The sequence below is a fragment of the Marmota monax genome, unplaced genomic scaffold, assembly GCF_021218885.2.
Source record: "Marmota monax isolate L192 unplaced genomic scaffold, Marmota_monax_Labrador192_F-V1.1 WCK01_AAM20220418_F8-fsc00231, whole genome shotgun sequence".
Classification (NCBI taxonomy): Eukaryota; Metazoa; Chordata; class Mammalia; order Rodentia; family Sciuridae; genus Marmota; species Marmota monax.
The window spans coordinates 750,470-774,270 of NW_026693458.1; the positions used below are offsets into that span (position 1 = coordinate 750,470).

Sequence of the window (23,801 nt, forward strand, 5' to 3'; positions counted from 1 at the left end):
TGGTATTTTGTTCAGCAGCCCAAGTTAACTAAAACACCATGTTCTTGTTTCCTAAAGAAACAACATAAGTCAAGACTGGGCTCTCATGTTAGGGCCTCAGACTGTGAGCTCCAGACACAATTGTGGCATTGTATGACCTTGGAATCCCCAGGAAATACTCACTTCCCCAAGAGTTGCTGGGTTTTCCCAAGTCCTAGAGAATTGACCAGCTCTTTAAGGAGATGCACTTTTAAATTCCAGGGGCTGGGCATTTTGTTGTGATGGATGCAACCTTTTGGGATGCTGGCAGTCACCCATGTGATGGCTGTCTCGGGGTCTCTAGCAGTGATGAAGCCTGGGGACTGCCAACGACTCCACGTCCATCACTGGAGGAAAACTAATGAACGTCAAGATGCAGTTTTGATGCATGGGACCCTAGAATTCTACCCCAGCCCTTGTGCCTGTGCCACTGGTGTGTGTGTGTGTGTGTGTGTGTGTGTGTGTGTGTGTGTGTGTGTCTACCCTCCATGGAGTAATGTGAGCAAAGGGGACCCCAAGCCTGTGACTAGGAGGGAGAGCTTAGAGATGAACCCCCAAAGTCCTGCAGAGGACAGGCTGTCAGGGCATGCCAGGCTCCTGGGAATGAGGACTTCCCTGTGTCTTCACCCCTGCGTTGGCATCACATGTCTGCCAAGGGGCTACCAGAAAGGAGAAGTTTGAAAAACCAAAGTCCTTTCTCCCCCAAAATATTTTTTATTCTTGCATTACATTTGTGTTTCCAATTGTGAATAAAAAATGCTTAGAAAGTGGTTACAAAACAGCGTGAACTGGACTCGAGGAGTGGGCTGGCCCTGAAGGTCTGTCACTTCTTCACTTAGACGATGCGTGGTGGGCCCGGCATCTGGGCTGGGTCAGTCAGGTTTTTCACTCTCAGGATCTAGAAAACAAAACCACCACAGCTCGTTACAGGCCTCTGAGGTGTTGGCCTTTTACTGAGGGCCAGGCCCTGATGCCCTTGAGTGTGGCTCTGCCCTGGGGCACCTGGCCCCACTCTCCTGGGGGCTGCTGAATTGAAGGTGGAATGGCAAAGCTGGATTGGGGCCAGCCTGACAATGGTCATGCCCCGTGCAGAGTCCTGGTGGCGTGTGGCCTAGGTATCTTCCTGTGACTATCTAGGCACATGAAATGACCTCCCAACCATGTGTGTTACCCTCTGCTCTGCGCTGGGTCTGGGACAGGGCTTCCCTTGTCCCCTAAGCAGAGGCACGAGGCCTGGTGCTGCATCTCGGTGGGAACGCAGCAGGGCAGCAGAGGCGGTCCCCACTAACTGGAAGAGCCCAGAAATGCTGCAGACCTCAGTTGGTCAGGATCAGGTCCAACTGTGTAGCAAAGGTGGGGGAAAAAAGCCATTTAGCACAAGGCCACTGAGAGAGGGCCAGCTGAGACCACACAGGGCAGGTCTTCTCCCCAGGCCTATCAGGAAGGCTGGCCCCTCATGTAACCCATGTTACCTAGCCCCAAGCCTGTTCTCCATAAGCCCATGAGCCTGAAGCAGAGCCCCTGTCTGCCCTGAGTTCAGTCCACCAGGAAGAGAAATGGGGGCTTGGGACCACAGTCCATGAGCATGGCTTTCTGGGGCCAGCACCTATAGGACCTCTGTCTGTACTTCTACAGGTGACTCAGAAGCAGAGTGATGGTGGCCCAGCTAACAGCTTGATCCAGGCCTAGGGCCAGCAGAGCCCAGTGACCTCAGGGCCCAGGCTGCATCAGGCAGCAGCAGTGGTAGGGGCAGCTGACCCCGCTGGGGGCCTTGCTCTCAGTCTCCCAACTGCATCAGCACCCTCCTCCAGAGCTTGGGCAGGGGGGCTTCAGGCTCAAGGCAGAGCCCAGGTCAGGCCCTCCTGGGCCACCTGTCCCTGCCCTCTATGGCCAGTTTGGCCTGTGTGTGGACAGAGGGTAAGAAACAGATGTGTTTCACAGTGTTTTCAAGCAAAAATGTTTATTTTTGTCCTTCACATGTACAAGCTCTTGGGGATCCCGTGCCACCACTGTCGTTGTAGGAGGAAAGGACTCAGGCGCGAGAGAGGGGGATGGTGGGAGGGCGGTGGAGGGCAGCCTCCACTTCACTAAGAGGCCCATGCGATTCTCGGACCAGACACAGAGAACAGAAATCTCCAACTGCGGTGTTATGTCCGGGCAGAAGATTCTGCACAGTCCCCTAGGAAATTCAGATCTAACTGAATTGATGGAATGGTATATTAAACCAAGATAATCCAGCTGGTTCTAGTAAGAACAGCAGAACCACACGATTCACATGGGGCAGCTCCAGGCAGCCTGTCTTCCAGCAGAAAGTGGAAAATGTCTGCCCAGGGGACGGGGGGGGGGGGCTTTCACCTCCCACCTGGGAGTCCCACTGAAACCTCCAGAGGATGCTCCCCTGAGCAGGCTGGACTCGGGCTGTCCTGGAGAGGGATTTGGAGGTCAGAGTGGACAGATCACAGCCTCCATGAAAATCATGGAAAAGGAAAGAAAAGTGGGCGGGGAAGCCCTGAGCCGAGGGGTGGTGGTTGCCCTCTGTAGGTAGGACAGCCTGCAGGCTACCAGGGCATTTGCTCAGTTAGTGTTTTCTGGCAGGTTCCTTGTGGTCAAGGTTGCTGACATTCCTTACTGAGAGACCAGCTTCCATGAACATTCCCTGCCTGACCGTCCCTCTGTCACTGAATGAGCCCAGGGAGACTTCCCGCTACAGAGGACCTATCATTTGCAGCTCCTCAATATTCAAGGTCATTAATTCAATTTTCTTATAAAAAAAGGAATTTACAACAGAAAACTAAAGGCTTCTGCTTCAGCTTCGTAAGCCAGTCATATGTCTTCATCTGAACACGGTAGCGATCTCAGAAGCCAAAGGTAAATGAAATACACCTTTTTTGATAAATGGGTTTTCCCCCAACATCTCTTCCATCAGGGAAGGGAAGACGGGAATCCAAGGCACTGCACTTCTGTAGGGCGAAGGCGGATCTCTAACCTTCAGCTCAGGGACAGACAGTGTGGGTGTGAACACGGTGAGTGCAGCCCGTGGGGACCTAAGAGCGAATGGGGTCTGAAGCAGTGGGGAAGAGAGTCCTGCCACCCACGAGTGCCCCCCTGGAGGCTGGGCCTGTGCCCACAGTGGTGGGGGCACCCAGAGGCCAAAACACAACAGGATTCCTCCAAGGGTCCAGAGTGCTCCACCTGGCCAGTGGCCGGGCAGAGGGCTAAGTGATGTGCAGCCAGGGGCCAGGTGTGCCGACAGCAGGTGGCCCCAGGAACACTGGCAGCACAGGCACCTGGGCAGGGCTCCAGCTGCCCCAAGCCCCCGGCGGGCCCCTCTGGGCTGCCCAAGGCCCCCAGGACACTGGAGCTGGAAGCAGGCCTCCATACTGACCCAGAGGCAGTGCATAGGGTGGGGCTGGAAGGCTGGAGTGGGCAGTACCTGGTGTGGGCACAGGCAAGACCGGGGCGGCTCCAGGGATGGCCGTGGTGCACAGAGGGCCGGGCACTGGGGCCAGACACGGCGTCCCCATTCCTGCTCGAGGTGTGGCCATCTAAAGAAGACAAGAAGAGGGAGGTGCACGGGGCTGGGATCAGCTGCATTCCTCTAGTGGCCTGGTGGTTCCTGAAGTATCTCAGTCCTAGGAAAGAGCGATCCCTGGGCTTGCCATAGATGGGCACCCTCTAAAGATGACACCAGAATGACAGAATGACAAGGGCTGGGAAGCAGCTGCTCTCCCTCCTCACTTCCCAAGGCTGCATCCTGGCCATCTCCAGGACACAAGCTCTGGTTGTCCATGGGCCACAGTGGGCCTTGGAGTAGAACCCACGGGCCCGCAAGCCCTAAGGGCACATAAGCAATGCACACTCTCCCAACCAGTGGGTACCATGGTGTCCCACCAGACTGGTCAGTGATGTTACCAGAAACTAGAACAGCCCAGGAGCTGTGCGGGAGCAGGCACTCCAGTGGGCGCGGGGGCAGAACAAGTGTGCAGGAGGGTTGGCGAGGGCAGTCCTCTGCACTCTCTGTCCAGGGTAGAAGGCTTAAAAGACAGGGACAGGAGCCGCTGGCGCCCTAAGACCAACACCTTGTGAGACAGAAACCCGGCAAGACTATCTCAAAAAAGGAGATCCAGGGTGAACAGCCTTTATATCCTAACCAAAAAGCTAGCAAATTGAATAAATCAACTGTTTTATATGACAAAACTTCATAACCAGGTGGGGAATGCCAGACCACTGACCCACTGGGACTCACTCCACCTCAGTCCAGTAAGAACCCAAGGGAAGGGCTGAAGATTGCAGCTTAGTGGCAGAGCGCTCACAGGGCATGCCTGAGGCCCTGGGTTCCATCCTCAGCATGAAAAACCAAACCCAAACAACAGACAAACACCAAAATCAAACCAACTGGATGGTCTCCACGGACGTGGAGGGTACCACCACCTTCCACATGCCTTGTGGGAGGTCTGCTCAGCAACCTGCGAGGAGCCTCTATGGAACTGGAGCCAAGTCCTGCTGCTGGTTTAATGCTGACTGCTTCCTGCAAGTCCCCCATGCTTGGCTTGGGGGGCGTGCCCAGTCAAGGCAAGAAAAAGGAAAACTATCTTATCTGCAGATGACAAGATTGTGTACACAGAAAACCCACAAGAATAGCCAAACCAACTTCTCAAACTAATAAGCAAATCCAGCAAGACTGCAGGCTACCGGGTACAAAAAGCAACCATATTTCTACACACGAGCAAGACACAACTCGAACATGAAATTTAAAGAACAATGCAATTTCTAACAGCATTGCAAATATCAGTTACCCTGGGATAAATCTAATGAGAGATGTATAATATCTTCACACTGAAGAGAAATTTTAAAAAGATGTAAATAAATAGCTGCCAAGTTTACTCAACATGTTTATTATGTCAAATCTCACCAAGTTGATCAACAGACTTGTACACTTCCAACCAAAACCCCAGTGGGTTATTTAAAGCATACATTCAAACATTAAGGATCAAAGAAAATCAAGACATCTTAAAGAAGATCAACACTGGAGGTCTTGTCCTACCAGCCATTAAACTTACTATAAAGTTAAAATTCAGTAAGAGAGTGTAGTACTGCCATAAAGGCAAGAAAATTGTTAAAGGGAACAAAAGCACAAGTTCGGCAAAGGACCTACACATATATGGCATTTTGACAAATGTCTGCAATTCCATCTGGAAAGAAAAGTGCTAAATCAGCAGATAGGCATGTAGGAAAACACACAGATTGACACATTCCAGCTGCGTACAGTGGCACAAATCTGGAATTCCAGTAGCTCAGGAGGCTAAGGCAGGAGGATTGCAGATTCAAAGCCAGCCTCAACAACAATAGTGAGGCCCTGAGCAACTTAGTGAGGCCCTGTCTCAAAATTAAAAAAAATAATAATTTTTTTTTTAAATGGGCTAGGGGTGCTGGGGTTGTGGCTCAGTGGTAGAATGCTCATCTAGCATGCATGAGGCACTGGGTTCAATCCTCAGCACCACATAAAAATAAAATAAAGATATCATGTCCACCTATAACTAAAAACTAAATATTTTTTAAAAAATGGGCTGGGGATGTGGCTCAGGGTTAAGTGCCCTGAGTTCAATCCCTGGTACCAAACCAAACCAAACCAAACCAAAATACACTTGTGATTTTTAATGACTCACAGGCCTACATGCAATAGCTAAAACTATGAAGCTTCTAGAAAAAAAAATTAAAACTTCCACTTCACCTTGGCCAAAACAAATTGAAAAAAAAAAAAAAAAACAACCACCTATATTGGCAGAACAAATCCACAACATGTATGACAAAAGATATAATGAACTCCCACAAATCAATAAAAAAGAAAAGCAAGTAAATGTTTAAGCGGTTAATAACCTTGACCAAGGTACTTTACAGAAAATAGCTGCTAAGAATATGAAAAGGTACTCAAGGGGAAATTAAAATGATAATGAGAAAGCTACTGTTATGCCTCAAATTCTTTTTTTTTTTTAGAATTTTAATATTTATTTTTTAGTTTTTCGGCGGATACAACATCTTTGTTTGTATGTGGTGCTGAGGATCGAACCCGGGCCGCACGCATGCCAGGCAAGCGCACTACCGCTTGAGCCACATCCCCAGCCCCTGCCTCAAATTCTTTTTGCAAATAAATTTTCAAATACAATGTCCTACATATATAATATTTAAATACACAAAAGAAAAGACCAAGGCACTATAGGGAAAAGAGAAAGCAGAAACCATAAATTATAATGTGAAGAAGATTACAAGATTGAGAATTTTGTCGGAATTGGAAATTTAAAAAAAAAAAATGAAATAGCAGGGGTGTGTGTGTGTGTGTGTGTGTGTGTGTGTGTCTGGGTGGAAGCAAATAGAAGCTCTTCAATGGAAAGAGGCAATAACCAAAATTAAAGCTCAATGGATAGGTTTACTAGTTTAGGCACAAAGGGAAATTTAGTGAGCTAAAAGAAAAGAAATCAGGAAACAATGTTCCACTCAGAAGAAAAACATTAACTGATGGAAACTGTCCCTGAGGAGGTTGAACTCACTAGACAAAGACTTTAAATGAACTATATTAAATATGTTGAAAGAGATAAAGGAAACCACTGGCAGAGAACTGAAGGAAACAGGAAAATTATATGTAAACAAAATGAGTATATCAACAGATAGAAATTATAAAAGGACTTAAATAGAAATATAATAGCTAAAGAGCATAAATGAAATTTTAAAATTCACTGGAGAGGCAGAACAGAATTTGAGGTAGAGAAAAAAGAACCATCAAGCTTGAGATACTGCCATTGAAATGACCAGGTTTAAGGAACATAAACAGAAAAAGAATGAAGAAAAGTGAACAGAGCCTAAGAGGTCTTAAGGGGAGCTCCACTAAGTGGACCAATTACTGCCTTAGGGGAGTCATAGAAGAAGAGAGAAAGAGGTGTGCAAAAACCATATTTGAAGAAGTAATAGCCCAAAAAACTCCCAAATTGCATGAAACATGAATCTACACATCTCAAAAGCTCATGAACTCCAAGCAGGACAAATTAGAGAGATCCACACTGAGATATATATCATAGTCAAATTATCAAAAGCCAAAGAGAAATAGAAAATCTTGAAAGCAGCAAGAGAGAAGCGAAGTGTCTCTTATGAGGGATCCTCAATAAGCCTGACAGTTGGTTTCTTAACAGAAACCCCGGGGGTCAGACACAGAGGGATGATGTATTTAGCGCAGGAAGAACAAACTGTCATCCAAGAAGTCTACATCCAGAAAAACAATCCTTCACTAGTAAAAGAGAAATTAAGCCTTCTGGAAAAACAAAAGCTAATAAATGTTGTTACTAATAGATATTTCCCACAAGAAATATAAAAGGGAGTCCTCTAAGCTAAAATGAAGTGACAATAGACAGTAATGCAAAGCCTTAGGAAGAAATAGTCACATAAGACAATAAATGAGTATTATTATATTTTTAGTTTCTCTCCTCTTTTCCCCATATGAATTAAAAAGCAAATACATCATACAATAGTTACAAATAGATTTTAATGGGCATATGATGTATTAGATACAGTCTATACAAAAACAATATAAAGGGCAAGAGATGGAGATGTCAGAAGCAGAGTTAGTAGGCTACTGAAACCAATTTGACATTATCCTTTTTTTTTTTTTTTGGTACAGGGGATTGAACTCAGGGGCACTTGACTCCTGAGCCACATTCCCAGTCCTATTTTGTATTTTATTTAGTGACAGGGTCTCACTGAGTTGCTTAGCGCCTTGCTTTTGCTGAGGCTGGCTTTGAACTTGCAATACTCCTGCCTCGGCCTCCAGAGCTGCTGGAATTATAGGCATGCACCAACACAGCCTGCTAATTTGGCATTATTCAAAACAGGTTGTAAGGGCCGGGGAAGTAGTTCAGTGGTAGAGCACTTGCCTAGCATGTGTGAAACACTGGGTTGAATTCTCAGCATCATATAAATAAACCAAAAAAAAAAAAAAAAGGTCCACTGACACCTAAAAAAACATTTTTAAAAAATGGGTTGTAATAAGGTCAAGATGCTCATTGAAAACCCTAAGGTAGCCACTAAGAAAATAAAATATATAGAGACAGATAAACAGGAAGGGAATAAAAATGGTATACAACAACAACAAACCATTAACTTTTCAAAAGGGCACCAATGGAAGATTAAAGAGTGAAAACCTATAGACATCCAGAAAACAAGTAGTTAAAAGGTGAACTCTTATTTATATTTACTTTAAATGCAAAAGGATTAAATCTACAATGAACAAGAAGACATTGGCAGAACGAATAAAAGGCCATGGCAAGTTTATACCTGCCTATGAAAGACTCACTTTAGATATAAAGACACAAAGAAGCTGAGAGTAAAGGGATAGAGAAAGACAAGCTGCACATAGGATCACCAGGTGATGTAGCTCTTCCACCTCAGGGTACACACTCCAAAGAACTGAAAGCAGGGAGTACACTGTGTATACCAGTGTTCTCAGTAGCATTAAATAACTCATGTGTCCATCACTTAATGAATGTATGAACATTATGTGGCGTACCCATAAAATGAAATAGTATTAACAAAAAAGGGGAATGAAGTTCAAGAGATTAAAGAAGACATAAAAATGGAAAGAAATCCCATGTTCAAGGATTGTAAGACTGGGGCTGGGCTGTGGCTCAGTGGTAGAGTGCTTGACTAGCATGTGTGAGGCACTGAGTTCGATTCTCAGCACCACTAAATAAAATAAAGGTCCATTGACAACTAAAAAATATTAAAAAAAAAGAATTGTAAGATAGTGTTCTTAAAATGTTAAAATGTAATGACAAGCATAATAATAAGCCAATTCAGTGAGGAAATGAAAGTCTTTTCAAACATGCTTCAGGGAAAATGATCTCCATGTGCAAAACGATGAAGCTGGATCCTTACCTAATGCCATAGCCAAAAATTAACTCACATGGAGCAAAGATCTAAATGTAAATTTGAAACTAAAAAACTCTTAGGAGAAATCATGAAGGGAAAACTTCGTGATGTTAAATGTGATGATGATTTCTTAGATATGTCCCCAAAGGTAACAGGAAACAAAAGAAAAAAAAAAAAGACAAATGTAAAAACTTCTATGTATTAAAAGATACTATCACCAGAGTAAAAAGAAAAGGGACAGAATGGGAGAAAATATTTGCAAATCTCCTATCTCATAGGGAATTAATGTCCAGAATACATGGATGATTCTTAAAACTATAACAAGAAACCAAACCACCCCATTTGAAAATGAGCAAAGGATTCAAATAGACATTTCTCCAAAGAAGATGTTATGAATGGCTATTAAGCACAGAAATAGATGCAAAACCACAAGATACCACCTCTCAGGAAGACCACTATCAAAACCAAACAAACAAAAAACAGAAAATAATTACTGTTGGTTGAGATGTGGGAAAACTGAATCCTTCTGCACTGTTGCTGGGAATGTAAAATAGTGTAGCTGCTGTTGAAAACAGTATGGAGGCTCCTCAAAAAATTAAAAATAGAGTTACCATATGATCCAGCAATTCTCCTTTTGGGTATATACTTGAAACAATCAAAAGCAGGGATCAGAAGGGGTATTTGTTCACCCCAGCATTATTCACAAGAGCTAACATGCAGAAGCAATGGCAGTGCTTGGATGAATGGACAGACAAAAAGGAAGGAAATTGAGACACATGCTACACCACTGATGACCCTTGAGAACGTCATGCTAGGTGAAATAAGCCAGTTAGACAAATGCTGTATGATTCCACTCACAGGAGCTACCTAGAGGAGTCAACAGACAAAAAGCAGAAAGGTAGTTTCCAGGGGTAGGGAAGGGAGCAACGAAGAGCTATTGTTTAACAGGGACAGAATTTCCGTTTTGGAAGATGAAAAGAATTCTGGAGATGAAAGATGATAGTGATGGTTGCACCACTGAAGTGCGTACTTAAAAATGTTTAAGTTGGAAGGGCTGGGATTGTGGCTCAGAGGGAGAGCGCTCACCTAGCATGCGTGGGCCATTGGGTTTGATCCTCAGCACTACCTAAAAATGGAATAAAGGTATTGTGTCCACCTACAACTAAAAAATAAATGTTTAAAAAAATGTTTAAGATGGTCAATTTTATGTTACGTGAGCTTTGCCACAATACAATAATGGGGAAAAAAGGGATGGAGTTCTGATATATGCCACAGTGCAGATGGACCTTGAAAGTGTGCTAAGTGAAATAAGCCAGTCACCAAAGACCACGTATTGTATGATTCCACTCATGGAAGGTCCCAAACATAGTCAAACTCAGAAACTAGAAAGGCAGGTGCCAGGGACCGGGGAGAGGAAATGGGGAGTTAGGGTTCCAATGGGGACAGAATTTCTGTTTGAGAAGATGGAAATGTTCTGTGGATGGAAGGCGACATTGTACAACAATATGAATGGACTTAATACCACTGAAACCCTTCATCCACTTGAAAATGGTAAAAGTGGTAGATTTTATGTTAAATATATTTTATCACAATTTTAAAAAAACGTATTAAGAATGCAGAGTGTTTGACCAGCAGGATTAGCTGATGTGACTGGAGTCCAGAGCTGGGCCTGCTCAGGCTCAGGTGCAGACCCCTCCAGGCCCTGGAACCTATTCAGAATCACCCACTTTGTCCTAGAATGTGATTCCACAGAAAATGGATTAGAGGGGTGGAACTGATAGAGAGCCTGGTCCCAAGGGCTTTGCTGCCATTCAGAAAAGAAATAAGGGTAGTGCAGCCTGGGGGGTGTGGATGTGGAGAGGGAAAGAAACAGATCCAGCTCAAGTGTACGAGGGACAGAGACAAAGGTTGACAACGTGGATCAAACGCAAGTCTCAGAAAACTTCAAAGAACTGGAAGCACATCTCAGAGCATAGCTAAACTAGAAAAGACTGGCAAGAAGGTTGTTAGAAAATAATTACCCACACTTAGATCACAGTGGAAATGAGAAACTATTTTGGAATGAAGGTTAGTGAAAATGGTACATATCAAAACTTTAGGGATGCAGCCAAACCATTAGAGGGAATTTTTATAGCCTTGGATGCCTACATTATCAAAGGAAGGCTAGAAATCAACAAACTATACATCTTAAGATTTCTAGAATGGAATAAGGCCAGAGACAGAAATAAAAAATAATGTATAAGGAAGAAATCAATGAAGCTTGTAATAACGAATAACATCAAAGATAAAATGAGCTCTCTAAGGAGATAAAGAAAGAGGAAAGAGAAGGAGGAGGCAGAGAGAGAGAGAGAGAGAAAGAGAGAGAGAGAGAGATCGAGATCGCACAAGAGCAAGCAGAAATCACCAATATCAGGAATTAAAAACAGGGCATCACTGTAAATCTTGCAAACTGTAAAAACAACAGATATTATCATCAATTCCATGGCAATTGATTTGAAAATTTAGATAAATTTAGTGGAAAGGTAGAAATTTGCCAGGAAAGCAAGACTGCCAAGAAGAAATAGAAAATCTAAATGGCATTAAAACTGTAGAAAACCCTGGATCCGTAACACAAACCTCACCCTCAACGGATGGACAGATATGTGGTAAATACAGCAAAATGTCAATCAGAGTGTGAGTGGTGGCAGGTGGGCGTTCACCACAGACTTTACAATGGTTCTGTGTGTTTAAATTTTTTCAAAGCACAGGTTCCTAGAGGGGTGTTTCCTACACTAAAACAGCAACAAAATACTGCAGCCCAAACATTTAAGGTAGAAATAACACCAACCTTAACAAACTCCTCGCAAAAACTGGAAGAGAGGAAATCCTCCTCCAACTAGTCCTCACCCCAAAATGTATCACATGCCAAGACCTCAGAGAGTGACTCCATGCCCTGCCCCAAGTTGGCCTGGGTGCATGTGAGCTAAGGTCTAATGCTGGCTGTCACTCAAGGATGGTGTGCATACTTGCCCCCTCCTCCAGCCTGGGATGGGCAGAATGCAGGTGGAGGTCAGGCTGCTGAGGTGAGGCCACACCCACCAGCTCTAGGCTGGGGGCAGGGGGCTTAGGCTGGCCAGGCTGAGGCTGCTCCTGCAGCCATGCTCAGGAGTCCAGCCCCAGCCCAGCCTGTCCCTTCCACGTGTGACCACAGGACCACAGGCCAGTCACTTACCTCCTGACCTGTAAAAGGGGAAGCCTAACTTCTGGCTCACAAGAGCCAAGTGCTTAACACGATGCGCATCTGACACATAGGAGGCACGGCTAGCACCTACTAGGCACGGCTGCCATCGCCCTGTCACACGCCCCTGTCCCGGGAGGGCCCGCACCAGCCCTGCACTCACAGCCCGCGCCTCGCCGGGGGCCTCCATGTCGTGCAGCTTCTGCGTCTGCTTCAGCTGGTTGAGCGTCGGCTTCAGTTGTGCCGCCCCCACCGTCTTGGTCGTCCACTGGTCCACCAGTTTGTGCAGGTCGTCCGTGAAGGTGCCTTTCTTGTTGTTGCTGTTGTTGACCTGCGCCTGGACGTGCAGGGTGGACTGGGGACCCGGCTCGGGGCCTGGGGCCAGGCTGCTGGTGGAGGACCCTGGGGAGTCACATACAGGCCAGGATTGGTGACGCCACACACACGCCCAGCACCACTGGGGGGCTGGCTGCAATCATTCTTACGTGAAGGCCCAGGTAACGGCCTCACTTCAGTCGGGCAACACCTTGCTTCAAGAGGCGGTCTGGATCAAGGGGCCTCGTTGCCCAGTTTTAGACATGGTGGGGCAATTCCATAAATTGAGGGACCTGGCTGAGACAGGCAGCCGTCACCAATCCCATAAGCCAGGCGAGGGGACAGGCCCCCGCAAAGCTGGCAGCTTCCACTCAGAGGTTACTCTGTGACCACCGATGCCCATCCCACTAGGCTCACATGTGAGAGTGTGGGAAATTCCTAGCACAACCAGACACGTAAGCTTTAGTGTCACAGGAGCTAGGGTCACAGAAGCTAGGGTCAGATTCTTGGGCTCCTGGCCTCAGTGTCCTCAGTGTAACGGGAGGACACAGGGGGGAGGCTGGAAGACTTGGCAGAAGGCCGGGCATCTGTATCCATTGCCACCCTAAAGTGACCCCTACACAGGCCGCATTTTTTGCATTCCTGTGAATTTTAATGGTTTGGTTGTTTGGGATTAAAAAAAAAGAAATGGTAACTTTCCTTACCAGAGCATTTGAAGAAGGGAGGAATAAAAGGCACTAATACCCAGAGCTCCCTGACACGGGTGCCCCATGCTCCAAGCCACAGTCGGGGTGATGCTATGAGCCAGGGGGAACCAGGAGCCTCTCTGCTAACCAGAGAGCTTGGCTGCTTCCTGGAAAGATTTTTTTTTTTTTTAAATTTTATCAATGTTGGACTTTTTAAGTTTTTAAACTTTCGCCTCCCTTTTCCCCCCTTCACACATAATTTCTAGTTGGCAACTTCCGATAAGCCAATTTAAAAATCTTTCTGTGCTATAAAATAAAACAACCCCTCTCCCCCACCAAAAAAAAAAAAAAAATAGGTAATGACCATCTCTTCAAACAAGCTGTTCCTAAATACAGTGTACTTTAGTGGCTAGCAATGACAGAGCACGGACACAAACAGTCGAAAATTAGTGATGAGATTTCACACACATGAAGCTATTTCTACATGAAAATTTCAGCCAGAAAAGATGAAAGAAAACTTAAAAAAAATAAAATAAAAAAGGAGAAGGGGAGAGATAGATAGAGATAGAGATAGAGAGAGAGAGAGAGAGAGAGAGAGAGAGAGAGGTGTGAGTGGCCCAGGTAGACGAATACCCATTCAGTCCTGGTATCTCTCCTCGGGGGAGCACTCATCTTTAGCACTTCAAGGAAATACTGATTCCTACGGTTTTGGAAAAGGAGCCAATTAATGATGGGTAATTTGTGGACATTCTGGAGAAGGACAAGCCTGTTAGATGTGAACTGGCGAGACCGCACAAGCTCTAGGAGCCATGGAGACACGCAGGGGAGCTGAGGGCAGCTATCCTGCCAGGCAGAAGCCAAGCGGGCGCCCGGCGGGGCGGGCACAGAGCAGGCCTCGCCTCCCGGCCGCGGGACACCTGGATGCGCACTAGCCACAGTAAAGCCCATGCGATGAGAGGGGACAAAGGGGGTAAAAAACCCGGATAATTACTACTGCTGTGTTCTTTGCCTAGGCAGAGGCGCTTCAGGGCTGACCCTGTAAGGGAAAAACAAACGACACAAGACCACAGGGTTAGGCAGAACAGCACACACCGGTCACGCCACCACACTTAAGCCAAAGTCGTCAGTGTGCAGGGAGGGACAGGCACAGGCAGCAGTTCAGAGAGGAGGGCCGACCCGGCCTGGGGCCTGGGGGTGGCATCCCCGGAGTTAGTGTGCAGGCTCTCACGGGCTTCACCGAGGAGGCAGAGGTGCCAGAGCAAGCCCCCAAGCTTCAGGGAGAAGTGTTTGTCTCTAGAAGCATATTCCAGAAAAAGAAAAAGCCAAGGAAAAAAAAGAGAGAGAGAGGGAGAGAGAGAAAAAAGGAAAAAAAAAAGAAAAAGAAAAAACCCACAAAGCACACCGCTTGGCTTTCTTTCAGTCACCAGGCTTTCGGGAGCCCCACGGGTCGAGGCAGGAAAACCCGCTAAAAGTCAGCCATGGGGTCCGCAAATGGAGCTGGGCACAGCCTGGGCTAACTGGCCACTGAAGCCATTGAAGGTTTTGCAAGTGCAAAAAGATACATTGTTTCGCAGGTCTGAGGCCACTTCCTGATCCCAGAGGGCTGCCCTGGATGAGGCCGCATGGGCATCAAGTAGGAAAGGAGGAGGGTCTCCGTGTCTGGGCTGACCCTGACTTGGGAGGACACTGTTGCCGTTTTTCTAAGTCCACTCCCCAAGTGGCAGGGTGAGGCCTTGTTTTTGGACCACCACCAAGTGGATCTGGCCCCACTGTCTGGTGCTGGTCAGGCAGGCATCACGACTGAATGTCCGGCAGGGCCTGGCGGGGTGGGGGCACCTGGGGCTGGCCCAGGAGCTGTGCCAGGAGGTGCTGCCATTATGGCTTATCCTACAGTGTCCCAGGGAACTGGGACTGGCCAGGATGCGCTCAGACTTCCCCAAGGTCACTTGACACAGCCATGCTAACAGAGAGGATCTACACTCCAGCCTGTAGGACCCCCCTTGCCAAAGCTCACACCCCTCCCCTTCAGGGACACCCTCCTCACAAAGGCCTGCTTAGCGCTGTTTCCCAAGACTCTAGAATATCCAGGGACTGCAACTTCTGGCAACCTCAGACTTCCTTCTAAAGAAGGCTGCACCTTTTACTTTAAGGGACAGCAGGCAAATGTCAGCCGGGCTCCCAGGCCTGAGCCCAGCCCGGGCTTTGTGTGTTGGGCCTGGCAACTTGGCTCAAATGCACTTGACTTGATTCTTTTAGTCCATTCTGTGTGGTCTCTGTGAGAAAAGGGGGTAGGTGCTTTGCTGGAGTCCCCACTGTTCAGACGAGAAGGAGAGAGGTGAGCAGGGGGTCCAGACAGATCCCCTCTGGAGGAGGGAGCATTTTCAGAGGCAAAAGGGCTGTTTCCTAAGTGAGGGAGAGAACCTGAGGTCTGTAGCTGCTGGCTGGGCTCAAACCCAAAATGCAGGGTTCGATCAACAAATCACCAATGTCCCCTAGGGTTCTGTGTGGGGTTGTAGCTCTGTGTAGGCTGCAACCATCCAGACAGCCTAAGACAGAGGGATATGTCACATCTGGACCCCTTCCCCGGCTGCAGCAGTGTGACCCTCAATGTGGCTGGTGGCCCTGCACCCTGGACTAATTCCTGGCTGTTGTCATAGTGGGACAAACACTAGACAGGGCAGTTGCTGGTCAGCCTTTCTCAACTCAGGCACCAGGTGGCTACAACACAGATAGCTCCCACCTTCCATATCCCTCCTTGACATGAACTGCAGTAACCAGAATGCAGATGGCCTAGCCCTCCATGGCCTTCCTGAACCCTGTCCCCAGATGACAGGGGCACAGATGGTTGTGACCCTCTGGACAAACTCATTGCCTGTCCCTTGACACCCCTGCTCTCAGCACAGGGTGTCAATTCTCAGGGGAGCAGCTCCCTCTTTTAGGTGGAGTGGAATCTACCTCCCCAAAGCATCTCTGCCCTGGGCCCTGCCCTTCTTGTGCCCACTAGAGGGCATCTGATGGACAAGTCCCCACCAGATCCCCCACGTTTTGCTGAGTCAGGATAGACACGCATGGGCTCCTGTCCCCAAAGTAGCAGTGGGAGAGCAGACACAGCCAGCCAGAGCGTGATGGCTGAAAGCAGACCCTGTCTTGGTCTCTGGGGACACCTGTGAAGCCCCAGCCCTGCTCTGCCCTGCAGAGTCCTCTGAAACAAAGTATGCTGCTCACAGGCGGACAGCCCCCTTCCTGGCACCCACCACCATCCAGACCTTGGCTGGCGGCACAGAGGATGCCTCGGGCACGAAGCGTTCAAAGCTGAGGATGTCTGACGGGGACAGATGGCATAAAAAGTGGGTCAGGCCTGGAGCAGCTCCTCACATGTGCTTTTTCTATGTCAGTGATCAAATATTGGCAAAGTCCACAAAAATTGCAGGAGCAGCACCATCCACACAGACTCCAAAGGGTTAGCCCTCCTGGACTCCTCACTGCTGGCTGGCCCTGGCACCGCACCTCAACCCTGTCACAACCTCCAAAGGGTCTGTCTTACTCAACCGAGTAGCATCAGATGCCCTGTGCTGGTGTCCAAGTACAAAACACCCTTTGGGCTGTCTCTACATCAAGAACCATACTCTCAAGCTGAGAAGATCACCAAGATCTACCCAGGAAGTGCCAAGTCAGAACCAAGGATGTGCTACCACAAGGAAGGGCCTGGTGAGTGAGCAGCTGGGTACTGGGCCAGTGCCAACGGGGGTGTCTGACACAGGGTCCACACTCCCCTAGGGCCTGCCCACTCACCGCAGCCTATTCCCTGCTCCTCCTCCTGGGGTCAGCACCCACCTCTGGATCTACCTGCTCCTCCACTTGGCTTTGCCCTAAATGGTCCCCCAGCCCACCCTCTGACCTCAACTGACCCTGTCTGGGCAGCATCTTCACTGAGCTTCAGGGAAGCCAAGACCTTTCCATGTGCTAAAATATAATGCACATCTTATGGTCCTGAAGGCTTTTCTTTTCTAGGAAGTGAGGGTGTCCCACACTAAGGAAGGCAGTGAACAGAAACGTTCCCTAGGTTTTATCAAGCAAGCGCTGGGCTGGGCCAGACGCCTCCTCCCCGGCCACACCTGTCCCTAAGCTTCAGCTCCTCCTCTCCTTATAGCATCACCCCTGACCCCACAACCCCACAGAGCTGGGCACATTCTGGCACCTTCCTCGCCATTTGCTCAGGCTGCCCCTACCCGGAGGGCCCATCCCTCCTCCAGGCCTCCAGACCCATGCAATCTGACTACCTTGGGCCTCGTGTGCTCCTGAGACTTTGACCTTCCCTCTAGCCCCTGTATTTAGTGCTCAGTCCTCACAGATCTCAAAGTGCATCCTTCTCTTGGTCACCCCTGTGGTTACTCAGGAGCCAGCAGACACACAGATGGAGAGCTTGGCGAGAAGCCTTAAGCTCTTTAACCCAGGGGCCAGCAGCACACCGGCCAGGAGGCCTCTCCGCTACATCCTGCAGAGTACCAGGGGAGGCTGGTGGCCTCCAGCCCACCCTGGCTGCTGAGCCGGCACTCTCCCAGACCAGGTTCTACACTAAGAAGTACCCAGAGCTGGTGCCCATCTGGGCTCTGCCTGCCCAGCTACCTGGGAGTACATGGGGCTGTGTGATCATCTGAAAAGACGGAAACAGCCAAGTGTACCTGAAAGGGGCAGGCTGTGGACAAACACTAGCACATGCTCAAGGCCAGGGCAGGCAGCAGCCACCACACCCGAGGCCGACCAGCCACACCTGCCTCAGACATTCCACACTCTGTTCCGTGGCCTTTGTCCATGTTGTCTCACTTTTTAAACCCTTTAAAAACACAACCTGGCGTAGAGAAGCAGTGCCAATCTCAGGGGCACAGTCACACCACTGTCACTACACTGCTTCACCCAACACACTGGGAAAGCCACCGAGTGCTCTGCTCGATTCCCAAGACCAACGGCAGCCATTCAGGGGACAAGAGACACCCAGATACCCAGGTGCCTTCAACCCTGGAGACCACCCCAGTGTGAGCTGCATTTGTACCAGGGACAGCAAGAGAGGCACCAGGGGAGCAGGGCCAGGACAAGGCTGGGAACAGGGACAGGGCTGGCCTGCCGGAAGGATGGGAGAGATGCACAAGGGAGGCCTCCCAGACCAGGTCCACCTTTACTTCGGCAACTGACCAGAAGCCACACAGATGTGCCGCCAGCTGGGCACCACCGTGGCTCAAACAGGGCAGCCCATCAAACAGAAAAAAGGCCAACAGGAAGCCACTGGCATTCCCACAGTGGCCTAGTGCCCTCGGCCTGTCCCCACCTGGAAAATGATGATCCGTACGGGCCTCTGATGGGGTGGCAATGGCAATGGTTACTTACTGCAAACCTGGCCTCTGGGTCCCCACAAGCACAATGTATCTTTATTGTACAAGCAAAAAGTCATGTGCCCCAAACCAGCATCTCCAATCCAATTGTCAAAAAGTTCAATTTTTCTGTTAAAAAAGACAAAAACCTAAAAAGTGCACAATTTTTGATTCATTTGCCAATCATCATGAGGGTTAAAAATAAGCCGCACCATCGTGTGGCCCAAGCAGGTGTGCACTCCTGGGCACTTGGGGTGTGTCCTAGGGTGTGTGAGAGAAGCTGGAACTAGGATTTGGTTTGTTGGAGGTCAAGGAGCTGTGTCAATGACTTCATCCCTGAGGTTTCGGGGTGGGGATGGGGTGTCAGGAAGGCACATCCAGCAAAGTGCTCCAGTTGGGTCGAGAAGAAAAAGGGGCCAAGCAGGATGCAGGCTCCCAAGGAAGAGCTGAGGGACAGATGTCAGTCTCATGTCTCTGAGTTGAAGAGGGGGTGAGGAGCAGCGCGGGGGATCAGACTTCCCTGTGTGGGTGTGTATGGAGTCTCAGGAAGCCCTCGCTGGAGCAAGTGCTTTTTAAATTGTAACTTTCATTTTCTGTGGTGCTGGGGACTGCACCCAGGGCTTTGCGCATGCTGGGCAAGCGCTCTACCACTGAGCTATAACCCCAGCCCCTGCAGCAGGTTCTCAGCATCTCCACATGCAGGGCGAGGACAGTGGGCAGACGCAGAGCTGGCTGTTGGGCTGTAGCCCCTGGGCAGAGGTCACGACCTCCAGGGACCTTTAGGACTGCACCGGCCTGCTCCATGCACGTCTTCAGAGTTTAGACACGTGTGCAACACACCGTGCATCTAGAGAAGGTTGGGGTTATCTTTTTGTTGTTGCTGGAACTGGGGGACAGCAGACACGTATACTGGCCACAATTGCAACAGAAAAGAAAACTACGTCCAACGTAAGAAAAATAAATCAAATAAATGAGGTGACGGAAGAAATGCAGAGTGCCCTGGCACGTGAGGGGCGGAGGGGCCTGTGGCAGGGCGGGGGTGCCGCTGCACGTGCTTCTGGTGCCCAGGCGCAGCCAAGAGCATGCACACGGCCTTCTGGGGGCTGGGGGTGGGGCAGACGGTGGTGTTCAACGGGAAGGGCTCATGGGGTCCACCTTTCAAACTGAGGAGGTGACTGCAAGGGGTAGGGGAGGCATCCTATGAAATGTATGAGAGGTAATGAAGACGGGGGCGGGGAAGGGACAAACCAAGGGCCAAGAGGTGGGAAAATACAAAAGAACAAATACAGACAGATGGACACAGATACGGGTCCACTGAGGAATCGAGCACGAGGCTTGCTACTAGACTTATAGGCCCCTCTTTCAGACGTTGGGTGGTAAACCGTCCAGCCTGCAAATGAATATAAAGGGAAGAAAACAGAGAGACACGCATCAAGTACAGGTTGCTGCGATTCCTCCTCCACACCAACAGCCACACCAGCCTTGTAACTTAACATCCACGGCTCCACCTAGCCCAGCCCGAGCACCAAAGCCACTGACCATGGGAGGGGAAGGAGGCAACGGTAGGAGCAGAAGAGAAGAGGCCCGGAGGAGAGGGGCAGGTGGGGGGAGGGGCGGGGCACCTGCGTCGGTCACCATGATTTCTCTGGACAGAGATGGTGAGGACAGGAGAGCGCCTTATCGAGCAGCTGCTGCCGTCCACGGCAGCGTTGACGAGAGAGCATTTCCTCCTCAGGGCCAAATTCCCAGCTTGAGAGCTGAGCCCTCGTCCCCCAGCCGTCCCGTGGACTTTGGAAGGACCCGGTGTTTAGCACCGTTGGGCTCCGCTGTAGGGAGCGGACAGGGGCAGGGCGGCCGGTGCCTAGGAACGGGCGCGGCAGAACACAGCAAGATGCCAAGCCCTGTCCTTTCCCTGTCATCGGGCTGACCCCTTCCATTTCTGGCCACTTCCCAGAGTCCCATCTAGCAAAGCCATCACCTGCCTCTGAGCAGCTTACAGCAAGACCTGGTGATGGGGGACAGTGACATTTTTGGCATCCACAGACTATATCTTCTTTTTTTCTCCCCCACCCTTTTTTCTTTACCAAGCTGCTCAGCAGCCTTGGCTGCGGCTCTGGTCCACTCTACACATATGGGCGTGCTCCTGGGACACCACTGAGGCCCTACGTGGCTGGCACATGCTCGGAGACAGGCAAGCTGGAAATCACCTTGGCCACGCGCTCCGCCTCCGTCACTGGCTAAGCCGGAGCAGATGTCTGTGGACAAGGAGGCTCGGACGGAGCAGGGCTGCTGGGTCTGAACTGCCTTCGCGCACGGGGCTGTGCTGGCGTGGGCAGGGTCCTTAGCGGGAGGGCCTCTGCTGGAGTCAGACAAGTGACCTGGGCGGGGGGAGAAGAGGTGACAGGCACCATGAGGTGCCACTGGAGAGGGGAGGGTGTGGGCTGGGTCTGCTCTCAGCTCTTTGCTGGGTGACCTTGGGGAAGCTCAGAGACTCCTGCAGAAAACGGGCACATGGCTCATCTCCTGGATGGAATGTTGGGGGACAAAGGAAGTGCCCCATCTCCCCCAGTCCCCAGTGCCATGCCGGACCTGTGCTGTGCAAATAATTGGCAGGAGACACATCTGGGCCCAAAGCAGCCTGTGTACCTCTCGCTCAAACAAGTCTCCCCTTGGCTTTGGGAATCTGGCAATGAATGTGTGTGACTCATGCACTGTGTGGACGGCGTGTGGTCGGCTAGTTTGCCATGCCTTCCCACAGGGCATGCTTAGGGATTTGGGTTCATGGTATCTCTGTCCCAGAACGCTGGGGCTCGTGGCATTTGGAAATGCCATTCAGGATGCCTCAGAGGAACCCCTGACATGCAAGGACACAGCCTTGGAGCCAGACCAGTGTAGCCCCAGAGACTGGCTGCTACCATGTCCAGGCCAGGAGGACATCCCCATCCTTCCACCTTTCCCAAAGGCAGCTGCTTCACACCCAGGGAGCAGACTGACCTCAGCCTCAGATGGGGTCAGAGGAAGCAGCCTGCTGTCCTAGGCAGCTTCCTGCAGGGAGGATCAGGTGGGAAGAGCAACCTTGGGCTTCTGGCCATCTATCACCTGGGGCTAAGGTCTAGCTCCAAGCAGCCCCTGCCTCCACACGGATCTCACCACTCTGCACCAAGCACAGAGGCCAGGGAGGTGCGGGTGGTCCCCCTGGTCCTGCAACAGCTTCCTTTCTCCAGTGAAAGGCGATCAGGAAAGAGAACCCCAAATGTCCTTCCAGGTCTGGTGGTGTTGCAGCTGCACCGAGTCTGCCTCCCAAGGCTCACTCGGGGGTCCCCCAGCTCCCTCTCTCCCAGGCCCACAGCAGCCCTCCCCCCAGAGGCCGACCTGTGCTGCAGGCCACGACCTTGAGCTGCTGTACTAAGGGGTTCAGCAGCTTGCCCGCCTTCAGCTTGCTCTTGCTGGTTTTCCTCCGGCGGCCAGTCGGGGGCGCCGTATGGAAGAAGCCCACGTTGGGCGGAAGTGGCTTGCCCAGGCGGCGGTACAGAGCCTCGATCTCCTGTTTCTGCTGGCTCTGCAGCTCCGAGATCTCCTTCAGGTGCCTGGAGGAGGGAGAGAGGCAGGGCAGGTGGGCTTCCCCTGTAGGAGGTGGCCCGTGGGTGGGGGGAGAAAAGGTGACGTGGGGTGGCAGTGCCTGTGTCTCTACCTTGGACCACTGAAGGGCCACAGGGGGCTTTAAATGGCACTGTTTGTATAAGCCAGGCCAAGGCAAGGGGCCCCCAGCATTGATGCAGGGGAACTAAGAAACTTGAAGTTTTCAAATATCCAGAATCCTAACCACTGCCTTTGCCTTGATGGCCAGGGCGGCACAGAGGACTCCCTATAGACACTTAGGCTGAGGCTGGTGACAAAAGTGCAGAGCGTTAGCACAGGTGAAGAGAAATAGGCTGCCTTAGTTTACTGTGAGTTATCTGCCCCACATAAGGCTGCTAAGGGAAGGCATCTCAGAGGAAGGACAGTGCCACACGAAGGAGTTGACCAAACACTTATTACCGGCCTGGAGCTCCAGGCTGGACTCTGCCCTGCTGGGTCCACTGTTCTGGGTGACGATCATGAGCTGGGACAGTCTCGAGGACAGCTGAAGGGAAGGAGGTGGAGCCCCTTGGGGAGTCTCCCTGAGGACTTGCTGGCTGCCTTCCCCACCACCCTCCCGTGCCTTGGGCTGAGCTTTGGGAGGCCAGGTGCCAACCCCACCAGCTCTGCCCCATCAAGGAGGTCACAGCCCATCTCCACCTTTTATGCTGGGAAAACATGATTTTCATGGTTGGACACGAGGGAGCAAGTTCTGACATCACCCCCTGCATCCTCTAAATCTGCCGTGTTTGCTTTAGAAAAAGTCTTTCTTAAGAAATCCCAATGTGCACATCAAAACCCTGGGGCTCAGGCACCTGCATCCTAACAAGGTCCAGAGGGTTCTGAGGCAAGGAAGACTCAGGACCACTGGCTACTTCCTATCAGATGCAACCAAGTCCCCTTTATACTAGATTGAGGCTCAAATTCTACCCTGCCCACTTCTAAAGATCACCCCTCTCCCCTGGGCTCCATATCCCCACTCTCTCCATTTCCCTGAATCCCTTCCTTCAAGTTGCTTCTGGAACTCCCCCTTCCCCTCCCCTGGCTTCCACCTTGCGAGGCCCGCCCCACCTCTAGGCCTCACCCCTCATTTGACTCCATGCCACTGACTCTAGGACGGCTCTCCCTGGTGCCCACGTAGGCTCTCCCACCCCTCCACAAGGCCTCCTTGCAGGGGCAGCAGAGACTGTGGCTTAGCTGTGTCTCAGTTCCCCTGTGCACCTGACTGCTGTGCCCAGGAGTCCCTCCTCCTCTGCTCCCACCAGTTCCAGGTGGTGCTGCTTGGGCCCCTCCACTGTCTGGATGCACTGGGGGATGAAGCTGCTGGGGCTGCCTTCTAGAACATTCCTAGGATTTGGCAACTCTTTACACCCTGGATCTCCCATGCTCCATGCTACTGCTGGCCCTTCCTCAACCCCCACATGGCTCCTGTAGACACACAGCGAGTCCTCAGTGTCTCTAACGCTCCCTGTGCCCTGGGACAGGTGCGTAGCTCCTCCTGTGGGCACGTGCAATTTCTGAGCCCAGACAGCATCAACAGCCTGCTTTCCAGCCACTGTGGAGTCCCATGAGCCACCCCTACTAGCTTCACTGTCCAGGCTCCCCCTCCTGTCTCAAAGGACATCTCAGGGTGTCAGTAACCCCCAACCGCGAGTCAGGGAGAATGAA

General features: G+C 50.3%; 1 protein-coding gene across 9 annotated transcripts in view; it reads right to left on the minus strand.

Annotated features, from left to right (window-relative positions):
• Positions 1 to 709: 709 nt before the first annotated feature.
• Wnk2 (WNK lysine deficient protein kinase 2) overlaps positions 710 to 23,801 on the minus strand; it is a 119,615-nt gene continuing 96,523 nt past the window's right edge. For 2 of the 9 annotated variants that reach the window (XM_046457725.2, XM_046457724.2), the window contains exons 23-29: positions 21,888 to 22,102; positions 20,723 to 20,893; positions 19,807 to 19,905; positions 14,141 to 14,185; positions 12,312 to 12,550; positions 3,452 to 3,563; positions 710 to 916 (exon numbers count right to left, since the gene is read on the minus strand). In XM_046457725.2, coding sequence (XP_046313681.1) covers positions 891 to 916; positions 3,452 to 3,563; positions 12,312 to 12,550; positions 14,141 to 14,185; positions 19,807 to 19,905; positions 20,723 to 20,893; positions 21,888 to 22,102 — 907 coding nt within the window. In that variant the 3' untranslated portion in view covers positions 710 to 890. Of the gene's footprint in view, positions 917 to 1,780; positions 3,564 to 12,311; positions 12,551 to 14,140; positions 14,186 to 19,806; positions 19,906 to 20,722; positions 20,894 to 21,887; positions 22,103 to 23,801 lie in introns of those variants that run through there. The other 7 variants (XM_046457727.2, XM_058583449.1, XM_046457723.2 and 4 more) reach the window with 7 other exon arrangements.